Here is an 11,466-nt window from a genome sequence, read left to right as displayed (position 1 = left end):
ACATGATGATATAACTACACAAAAATCGAGAACTTTCATGAAAGGCTTCTCCATCCCTCCTCTCCTAGGTCACCAAGAGCAGATTCTGTCCATCCCGGGACACCGTCCCACGTGATCCCCTTACTACTGGGCTGAGGACATGGGTAAAACAACCCAAGAGTGAACCCCTGACAGCAGAAAAGCCCTTGCGAATGCAGCATTTGGCTGAGGTCTTCCCAAAAGGAACAGGACGTCCTGAGACGGCCTATTATCCTCGGCCTGGTTGAACGTCGCGATGCTTCTTCTTACGTCCAAGAAAAGTGAGAGAGGGAGAGCTCGTCCTCCGTAAGGGAAGGTGAAATCCGTGAAGATCTGCAGTGAGCGTTCGCTTGAAAATGCCACAGCCCACGTCAGCTCAGCCTCTGCACCCCCAAATGTTCTTCATGACCCCTCAACTCCCACTTCCGGCAAGCACACGAGGTTACCAGAAGGAGGTCAGCAGGACGCCCGCTGAGATTATCGACGAGGACGCAAGCCGACACCGTCTTCCTGGCCCTGCTTAACCCATGAGCCACAAGCACCTGCGATGGGACTCTCCTCTCTTTCCTCAGCTGCATTCTAGGGGTGAGTTAATTTTGTAACGGAGTCAACATGTGACACAGTGAGCAAAGCAAGCGTGTTTTTCTTACCACGGCAAGGACATTTTGCTCTTGAACGTCACTGGTCTCCAATTTGGAAAGAAGGTGCCTTTTAAAAAGCCAGATACAGACACGCTTCTGTAGCACGAATCCCATTCTCTACTGTTTTCCCTTGTGATTTTTAAAAACGATATCATAGGAGAAAAGTTTCCAACAAACTTGAATGGAAAACGTAGCAGGATTTACGAGGCCCTGTAGGTTCGGCATCCGGATGACCACTGCCCAAGGATTTTTGTATGATCAGCCGTTTTGGGGTCCCTCACATGAATGCGGACTTTTATTTTAGAGATTCTCTTTATCAGCTCAAAATCTGCAACAGACTCCTGGACCCAAGTATCTATCTATCTGCCTTCCAACGCAAACTTTACCCATAAAATCAACTTATCATTCCACTGAATTTTTAATAACATTGATTTATATGTCCAAACTTAAAGTCAAAGATTTTAATGCCCATTGAACGGTAAATCTGAACTTAAAATTCCCGTTTTAATGCAAGAAAACTTGTTCATGTGATGATAATCCTTTTCAAATGTAACAGGAACAATGATATCAGGTCACAATTAAATTATGTCATTCAACTTGCTCAAATGACTAAATTATAGAATTATTATAATTGTAGAATTACTACATTATGGAGGAGACGTTGTATATAAAAGCTAAAAGGGACGAATGTTTTAAAAGCGTTCACACAGATTTCCAGCTATAAGATTTTGAAAAATGAGTATTTAGTAAGTCTGGCATTGCAAGAGTCAGACGTCCAACTAATGAGGACAAATGGTAACTATCTTAAAAACACCTGCCGTCGATTCTAGTTCACCGGTACCGAAAAAGCCAGCTCTCCCTGAGGAAAGGGGTCACGTCCGGGATTGGTGACACCATCCTACCAGTGTCGGCCTGAGATGAAGTCAGCCAGCTCGCCCAGGTGGCACCGGCGCTTTCTCTAGCTGACAGGTAAGGCTGTGTGGACGATGGTCACACTCTCCTTATGCACCTCGGCATCCTGAGCACTTCACTCTCTAAGATCTAAGCGACACGGACAGCCAGCAGCTCCTCGTCCAGCCACTGCACCCGCCAGGGGAAAATGCCAGGGCTGGACTTTTATTCCCTCTGCAGAGGCTAAAGGGAAGCTTCTCCTTTGCTCACCGACAGATGCCCATCCCAGCAGCGTGGGTACCACGTCAGAGGTGCTCCATAGCCACTCGTAGAATCAACGAAGTACATGAAATACTAAATAAACCACCAAGAGGCCGTGCGTGACGCCCAAGACAACGGCCATTTGTTACGGAGTGTCAGATGCAACCTGACAAGTAAATAAGGGATGACTTAAATGTTTTAAGTCAACCCACGGTTTATTGAAACCCTTCAGCTCAGTGAACGACTCCGGCATTGATATGCCTTGACTCCTCTTTGGTTGCTGGTTCGAGGCAGAAGGTTTTCAGAAACTGCATAAGAGGTAATGTGACTCATGTCTGTCTGTCGAAGAAGCAAATTCGATGCAAGGGCCAGCTGCCTGTCAGAATCTGGGGCTTGTTTTTCGCACTCATTCCTATTTTCTGCCTCTTCCTGTCCGTCTTGCCCGTACTCCCCCACAGAATGCGATTCTCCAGCCTCTGATCCAATATGCTCCTCCTGGGTTCTCTATCTGGAGGGAGTGGGGGGTTGGCTTTATTTAAATGCAGTTTCGCAACGGTGAATACATGCTATCATACTGCTAAACACACGAGAGTCACAGAAACTAAGCTGTTCACTTTTTATCAGAGCCTCCACGCGAATAAACATAAGGAGAAAGCCGGCTTACTTATTAGATGCTTCAGACCTAAATGCTGTTCATTCATCTGAAAAAGAACCAGGATTTCCACGGAGCTCTGAAATTAAGGACACGTGGATGACACAGGTGAAAAGAATCCTTCCAGGTCTAGAAACTCAGGGCTGTTTTGGTTCGTCCATCTTCTAGAACATCTTGCAAGGCAGCTGCCTGGGTTTAAAGCAGAGACCCTGAAGGATAGAGCTGGTGTGATTGCTGTGGATAATGGACGGGCTGCCATTTTCTATTTTAAAAAGAATGGAGAGGCTGAGCCTCCATGAGAAGTCTTTGGAAAATGGGCTGGGTGAGTAGGGTGGGCAGAGGCATGCTCTGAAAGCTAGGACGAGTCTCATTCTGAGTTCGAGAATGGGCCTTCGGTTGGCAGGTTACCAGATGTCCTGGGGGCATATAACCTCTAGGACAGAACCCCCAAACGCACCCGGGAAAAGGGGAGATTTATTGAACCTCTGAAGAGTGAGCAGAACGTGCAACCTCAACATAGACCTCTAGAGTACACGACAGTAGTACAAACAGTCGCCTGGATTTTCAGGAACTCCTGGGTATGTTAATGATAGAAACACTATCGTGATTCTAAGGTTAAATATATAAAAACATCTGGACCGTATCACTGCACTGAGGCTTGCCATTTGGTTCTATCTGTACCTTAGGGCTTGCTGGAACGCAACTCTAAAAGTGGCATCACAAAACTCAAATCCGACCCCAACGCGGATAGAGCATACGACTCAAAACACGCACGGTTTGTGACATACGACATCATCAACGCATTTGACTTCGTTTTAAAGACCCACGTCTCGCAAATCCAGCAGGGTCCGTGGCAAAACACAGACCAAAAACTTGGGACCCGCCATCTCTGAGGCTCTGTCTGGAGAGAATGTCGGTGAGCATCCAAACACCACTCAGCCGCATAGCCCAAAGCGTCCGCGGGATGGGTGAGCATCATCCAGGGAAGGGTGGAAGAAGCCACAGGGGCATCTCAGCCGTGCACGGAGCACGGAGGGAGGAGGGAGGAGGGAGTGGCAGGAGACATGGCCAGCGGACACGGAGGAAGGGACGCAGTGCCCCGCTGAGCACCTGGAGCTTCCCCTGCCCGGAGGAGGACCCATCACTGGCGTCGACATGGCTGAACGCCAGGTCCGCCGATGTCCTGTCTGGACACCTCCGGGGCCAGAAGGAACACAGGAGGACAGGAGGAAGAGTTCCCAGCAAAGCGCGGTCACTCTGAGGCACGCCCCGGCCCCCACGGAGCAAAGCGCGCTTGCGATGTCACCCACCCGCACAGAGGCGACGGCACCAAGCCCCGGAAGCAGGAGAGGTGTGTTTACTCACTGTTCCGTGGGGCCCAGCGCACGGCATTCAGGTAGAAGTTGCAGTAATGGAAGAGAAACTCGTGATCCGAGCGCTGGCTGGTCCCTCGAAGCAGGGGCATGAGGTCTCGTCCATCGATGATCCTGCGGGATGAAGCAGGCGGCGTGAGGGCGTGAACGGTTATATCATCCTTGGACGGAAACGCCCTGAATTCTGAGTTGTTTCTCCAGCGCGAAGAGAGCATGACGCAGCTGCGGCCGTAATTAAGTAACCAACACGGGAAACACTCACTGACGTCTGCCGCAGGCCACGTGCAATGTGGCGAGGCCAGCCCGCTAGCTACTCCCACACGTAAACTCAGTTCATCCTCTAAACGGCACTGTGAATGGGGACCGTATCCATGACGATAAGATGAGGATACAGAGGCCGGAAAGAATACATAAGTTACCCGAGGTCATGTGACTACTAATCTCCAGGGACAATGACACCCAGCTGACTGGGCGTCTGTCTCATCTGCTCAACCCAGTCCTTCTCCTAAACACTATCTTCTGCCTATTGCCTTGGCCAAGGAAAAGCTTTATGCACAAACTCCAGGTCTACTGAAAATAAGAATACCTGACGATTCGAGTTAAACAAAATAAGAACATCGTACGTGGCATAGGGCAACCTGGATGGAAGAGACACCAATGAAATCAGAATGAGCTAATTTGTCCATAATAATGTTGACGCCATTAAACACCCTGGGGTGCCCGAATGCATGGCCAAATATAAATGCAGTTGACCCTTCAACCACGTGGGTTTTACCTGCTCACGCCCACTTATCTGGGGATGATTTTCCAATTGAATCGCAATTCAGTTGACCACATTTCAAGGGTCAACTCGCAGTGGGGACGCCTCCTACGATGAAGGCCAACTTGTTACACTCACATTGTCAGCTGTGTGGGCGGTTGGCACCCTTAGCCCCCGTGTCGTTTCAAGGGTCAAGTGTATATCTCTTGTCCTGTTGGATGTCTAACCAGGTCAAGAAGAGGGAGTCTCTGGACTGCAAGCTATAGCTAAATAAAACTGACGATGAGCAGCATTCGCTGATTTGGAGTTTGAAGAAAGGAAAAAAAGCCAACGTTTTGTTTTCGGTTAAAAATACACGAGCAGCCACGAGAAGAAGTGAAGCCATTGAAACAGGGCAGAGAGCTAACTGAAAGAGTCCGTTTACCCTGAGGATTTTCTTCCTCTGATTAAAAACACGCCATCCTGTCATCCCTTAGCCTAAGGCAATCAGAATCTGGACATTTCACTTGGTTATATAATTGGGGTAAGCATTCTTGAGAGATCCTACGTCCCACCGTTTTTTTTTTTTTTTTGGTTTTGTTTTCTTCTTTTTTCGTGCTTTATTTTGGTGTCACTAAAAACCCTGTAATATAATTATAGCCTTGTTACTTAGCGCTTCTCCGGCCTCAACCCTTATTATTCACGCCTTCTGCAGACGTCTATGGACTGAAAATATTCCATTATCATAAGTTAAAAATAAGAACAAAGGACAGACTCGGCTCGCGTCCCGAGCCCGCGTTTCTGTTCGCCGAGCGAGGACGGGAGGGGAACGAGGTAGACAGACGGGTGCTCTGGCCGTCACTGTGCCTCGTCTCTATCAAATTCGTTTAAAAAAAGATTCAGTCCTTACTAGTACGGGATCCTGAACAGGAAGAAAGGGAGGGAGGAGAGGGGAAGCTTGCTCCCCGATGGAGAAAAACAATCTAAGGATGGACGGGAGGTGGGACATTGGAATCCAACCCTGCTCTGCCACCCTTTCCACAAGTGATGACAAGGCTTTTGCACGACTTCTCAAGAGCAAGAATGAATCTCTGTCTCTCGGACACAATCTCTACCTCCATCTCTTGTGGCTGTTTTCTGTCACACGCCAACAAAAGACGACACTTCATTTAAGAACAGAGGAGATGGAATTGCTTTCTTCAGATCAGCATGTGATAACGGAACTGGGTCTTGATACTATAAAAGGGATTTAATTAAAGAAAAAGACCCCGAGTCTCACAATTTTTTTTCTTACTGAAAAGCAAAATATTTAAGATTTTTTTTTTTATGCAGAGATACAACTCCTTTTTTACCTCACGTGTTCGTTCCTAGAAGCAGGCGATAAATCATGGCACTATGAAACGTCACCGTTTCACAGAGCTAAAGAAATACGGACTGTCGGGAGGAGGCTCATTTCTGCCACGAGAAATCGGAAGTGACCCTACGGAGCTGAACTTTGAAACGCTGTCTAAGCCCTCAAAATACTCGGGATCGTTTTAAACCACACGCTTGTGTCACAGGCAAACGGCAGCCAAGCCCAGAGATGGCACATTACTCGTGACGTGGCCAGAACGGAAGTGTTTCTCACGAGTGTCTTTTCCGAAATTCGGGTCAAATTCTGTCACCTGGGGAGGACTTCACGGAATCGAAAAGGATGTTTTGGGGACTCCCCTTGGGTGGCCGTGACCTCCCGAATATGCTCTCTCTCTCTCGGCTCTAAGCCAGCAAGCCATCTGCCTTTTCCTGGTCAACACTGGGGAAGATCTGAGAGTCATAGAAGAAGGGGAAAGTTTAGGGGGACACAGAAGAGAAGGTTTTGAGGGTCAATTTGTCTACGTGTTACCTGTGTGATATTCAAAATAGAGTGAGTTTGTTCAATAGAGAAAGTAATAGGAAAGAAACTATTTTTAAGGGAAAGTATGGACATCTTTAATAAACCACAGGGAATCCCAAGAATACAGAAAGTTGTTTTCGTAATTAAAAGAAAAAATTGTTTTCGGCAAGATCTACTGGGAGACCTAGCTCCCTTCCCTCGTCTTCATTACAGAAATGTCAAGGTTTTGCTTTATTTTTATAACTTGGAAAAAACAGAACCACATTTAATTTTATGTTAATGACAGAATAAGAGACCTAATTATTTTACCTCTAGAATTTGATTCTTGGGGACACCAGGACCTCCCTTCCTTCCCTCCCAGCTGACCATCTGTGGCCAGAATTTAGAGGTTTTCCAATGGTTTAGCCAACTATGTTGCCTATGTTCTTTGCAGATTGGTCCTAGACTTTTCTAGGATAACATTCCATCCGCTTGCAAAGACGAGACTGACAGGTATTCCACTGTAATGAATTTGTACATTTAGGTTTACTGTCCTGAAAAATGTAAATTTAATATTGCTCCATCGGAAAACCAGGGGTGCTGACTCCACTTGTCTTGATCTGGAAGAGTTAAGGCTATTTCCTAAAGAGTAGATATCTGTGTATCAAATTTGCAGATGAATATAGATATGAGGATACTGTCCTCAGCTTTTACTAAAGAGTTTTGATGAGGGCTTCCATGACAATAGTTTTGGTAAAAAAGAAATAATAATAAACTTTTGGGCACAATTTCTCAACCACGACCCTGCTCACACTTTCGGCTGGTTCATTCTCTGCCGTGGGGCTGTCCTGGGCACTGTAGGACGTTTAGCAGCATCCTTGGCCTCCACCCACTAGGTGCCGGTGGCACCCTAAGTCAAGACAATCAAAAATGTCTCTAGACATTGATAAAGGGCCTCTGGGGGGAACAGTCACCCTAAGTGAGAACCATTGCTTTAGATGTTCAAAGTCTCCAGAGCAGGTACATAAGAACGTTTTCCAGACCTGGCTGGTGACATGATTTAAATAAAATGGTGTGTGTTAATGTTACTCCCACAAGGGACTGAGAAGCATTTTTCTCTTTCCTTATCTGTGCTGTCTCTAGAATGTTGAGGGAATTTTATGAGGCGTTGGACGTCAACACAGAGGCAACATCATTGGGTTGACGTAGGTCAACGAGCATCGCAAAGATCCTTCAGTGTTGGCAACGGGTCTGACTGACGATACTGCCTCCCACGCAAAATATCTGGGTCCTCCTAAGGGGTAGGCCGCTTCCTTTCCCAATGGGAATGCACGGGAAAAACAGACGGACTTCTGTCAGCCGCAGACTGGGGTGGGTAGCAGCTGCCAGCAAGATTTCCCCTCCTACATCTTCCCCTTTGCTTCTGAACTTTTTCCTTCCCTGGCTTCTTCCCAGTCAGATGGAAAACCAGTCAAAGATATTGGAAAAGCAAAGAGTCAGGATGATTTTTAACATTAGGAGCCATGAGAAGAAAATGTAATTAATGAAATTACCTGAACACTCTGCGTGAGTTACTGAAGGAAGTCTAATAAGATTTATTCCAAGGGTAAGAACGAAAGCCAACGAGTAGAGGAAATTGTGAGTGAGATTTTTGGCTTTGCGTAGGACTCTTTATGAGTTACTGGTGCCAACTTTTCTGCCTATCGATAAGGTAGCAGGAGAATACTTTGACTAGGGTAGACCCGAAAAGTCCCCTTCAGCCCTCAGATTTTGTGATTCTGTGATCACAGATGAATATTCAAAGAGGAAGAAGAAATAATTATCCTGCGGGCTACCTATCCGCCCAATATGGCAGGTGAAGCAAAAATGGCAAACGCCCACACATTCTCTGCACCGCACTTGACACCATCTAGAGCTCTGAATCCTGGTCTCCACCTTGCAAGGTCAGCGCCGTGACGGAACCCATCCTCCAGACGAGGATTCAGGGCCCCCTAAGTTCAACCCTCTGCCAGCCATGACGCCCACGTCTGAGCCCCAGGAGGACGCCTCTGGGATGTGTGCTCTCATCTGCAGCACCAGCTCCTCGTCCACATGGGGTCCAGAGACCCACCCAGAAGCCTGAGACCCTTACAGGGAGTCCACGAGGTCAAAACCATTTTTGTCATAACACGAAGTGTGCTTTGTCCTTTACACTGCTGTTTTTGGGGGGCACGGTGGACCTCCCCAGTGGCTCCGAGGACGGTGATGACATCCGCATCCTACCGGCCGAGGGACTGTGTGCTCGGCTGCCCGCGTGTCCTGAAATTGTTTTCCAGGATTAATCAGCGGTGTGATAAGCGTTGATAGATACAACCCACAGCGACGAAAGATGTTTGTGTTCCTCTGTCACAAAAGGGCTCTTCGGACCATCAAGTTTGAGAATGGCTGAACTCTACAATGCTGCTTTTCTCGTGCGTGTGCGCATGCATGTGTGCGTGCGTGTGTGCATGTGCGCGCAAGTGTGCGTAGGCAAAGGCAGCGTGTGTGTGTGCGCACTGGGGCAGGCGGGAAGGATGAGCAAAGCATAAATCTGAAAACAAGAAGTAAACATCCGGAGTATGAAAGAAGCCAGCAAGCTACAGGGGCCGAGCGCATCTGTCCGCGGACTCGGCTCTCGGCTCCGGGTCCACCCTTCCCTCCTGTGTGTCCCGCTGGCAGCGGGATTCCCACCAGATCTGCAGCCTGCCTGAGTGACATGCACCGCGCCTGCCACCAGACTAATGAAAACAATTCATCAGCGCGCTTCACTTAAAACTCCTCGGATTGGTAATAACACTTAAGAAGAAACCATTGGCGATGTCATAGGAAGTTGTATTTAAATTTAAGAGAAAGACATTTCATTTAGAACTCGCTAAATAGAGACACGCTGGAAAACACGGGGGAACCGCTGCCTCTCTCACTGCCACGGCGCAGAGCCGCCCCGTGGGGCCCGCAGGGGCGGTGTGGGATGAAGCGGGCAATTCCCCGCTGCCCTTCGGCCACGACAATGGGCAGTGACACCAGACAGGGTGGGCAGGGTGCCGGAGAGGACGGAGCCTGGCGGCTATTTCCCGGGAGGTCACGCCCGCCAGCGAATCCCATGACTGGACGCGGACAACACGTGCACCCGGAGGGGTCAGGGCAGCACCACGACGGCTCCCAGGACACGTCTGACTGTGCAGGGGCCACCGCGGGCCCCCGTGAGCCGGCTTACCTGTCGTCGGGCAGCGGCGATCCGGCCAGTTTGACCACGGTGGGGAAGATGTCCATGTTGCTCGTGGGCTCAGCAATCTCCAGTCCCGCCGGGATCACCCCCGGCCACCGCAGGAGGCCGGGCACCCGGATGCCACCTTCCCAGTTGTTCCCTTTTCCCCCTAAAACGCAAGACGAGAGGCAAGAGGCAGATGGCGTGAGTGTCTCCGACGCTTCCTTTGGCGCTCGCGTCAACGAACTCTTCAACGCTCGTCATGGGGCGGCCAGTTGGGAAGAACCAACTGCCCTCATTACATGCATTTGACGACAAACTCAGGAGCAAAACAGAATAGTTGTGCTGGGAAACAAACAAACAAACAAACGAAACGTACATAACAGTCACCGCGAGGCATGACACATGGCCGTCACTGCCCGGTGGTCGGGAGCGGTCCCTCTGTAACCAGGGAGACTCAAATCTCACAGGAAGAAAAGCCTCATACCGATGACTTGCGTCAGAATGTTCAAATTGCATTTCTACTTTTTTTTACCAGCTATAGTAAGCAAAATAACGGCACCCCCAAAAGTCCATGTTCGTATCACCCAAACCTTATATGGCAAAAGGGCAGCTTATGCTGGATTCTCTGAGTCAGTCCACCAGATTCGCAAGGGCCTTGATTAGGGACACGGGGAGGACGGGCATGGGGACAGTACAAGCAGGGGCTGTCGTCACAGAGAGACCGGAAGGGTCTACGGAAGGTGCATAAAGGCACCCAAGTCACGAACGCAGGTATCTCTCATGCTGGAAAGGACAGCTAATGGATCCCCCCAGAACCTTTGGAAAGAAATGCAGCTCGAGCAGACTCGTGGTGCACATCTGAAGTCCATAACTAAAAGATCATCGATTTGTGTTGTTCTGAGCCACCAAATAAGGAGTAATTTATTAGAGCAGCCATAGGAAACAAAGCAGCAGCTCTGCGCCTGACGCTGTCAACATGTTAGCGGCGAGAGTTACATGGAAATCACTCCAGGGCCAAGTCCAGTGCATGGAAGAGAGACAAAGCACATGCAATGGCTATTATCATCATGGCTATCATTTTATCACCGGTAGAGCTCTTACTAGTCACTTGGGGAAACAAGCTTTGTGTCTACGAGGCGATTCAAAATAACTAAACAGAAAGTGACAAAGCCAGAGTCTTTCCGAGTCTGTGAACGTTTATACCAACGCCCGTAAATGACTATACGGTATGCCGTGAGACAGGACATACGGCAGAGGGCACGCATTCACACACGGCGCACACGGAGGGACACAAATCCACGGGCACCTCACAGGCGCGTGCACCTCGCGAGACAGGCATGGCAGTCTGTTCTCCGGGGGGTGGGGGGGGAGTCTGCCAAGATCCCCGTGCTCCAGGCGATGGAAGACGAGTCTGTGAGAGCCTGGCTCCATGTATAACCGCCTCTGGGCAAAACAACACTGGAGAGACCCTAGAAACGTCACGCCCTGAAATCATGGATGCCCAACGCTGTTCCCGGCCACAGAGAGCCGCTGTTCATGGCAGCGGTTCATGGGCACAATAAACGGGCTGCCCTCTGCTCCACTACTGTGCTCACAGGACCCCCAAGGAAAGCACAGGACTGGGGGGCATTCAGGCCTGTGGTCCCCGACCTGGCCGCCCACTGCCTGCCTGTGTATAAGCTGCGGTGGCACCAGGCGTGGTTCCGACCCCGCCGGTTTGGTGGCAACAGACTCTTACACTCGAGGGAGGTATCCGTCATCAGGAAATCCTGACCCACTATGCGTAGTACCATAAGACTCTCTCTCGCCTTAT

The 11,466-nt window shown here is 49.2% G+C and overlaps 1 protein-coding gene across 3 annotated transcripts in view; it reads right to left on the bottom strand.

Moving 5' to 3' along the window:
- The window catches only part of STS (steroid sulfatase), a 115,418-nt gene that overhangs the window by 8,568 nt on the left and 95,384 nt on the right, over nucleotides 1-11,466 (bottom strand). For all 3 annotated transcript variants that reach the window (XM_039839642.1, XM_039839644.1, XM_039839645.1), the window contains 2 exons: nucleotides 9,660-9,819; nucleotides 3,829-3,950 (listed from right to left, as the gene is read on the bottom strand). In XM_039839642.1, the coding sequence (XP_039695576.1) occupies nucleotides 3,829-3,950; nucleotides 9,660-9,819 (282 nt within the window). The remainder of the gene's footprint in view (nucleotides 1-3,828; nucleotides 3,951-9,659; nucleotides 9,820-11,466) is intronic.

Source organism: Pteropus medius, unplaced genomic scaffold (genome assembly GCF_902729225.1).
Source record: "Pteropus medius unplaced genomic scaffold, Ma_sr-lr_union100, whole genome shotgun sequence".
Classification (NCBI taxonomy): Eukaryota; Metazoa; Chordata; class Mammalia; order Chiroptera; family Pteropodidae; genus Pteropus; species Pteropus medius.
This window is presented reverse-complemented; position numbering and strand designations above follow the sequence as displayed.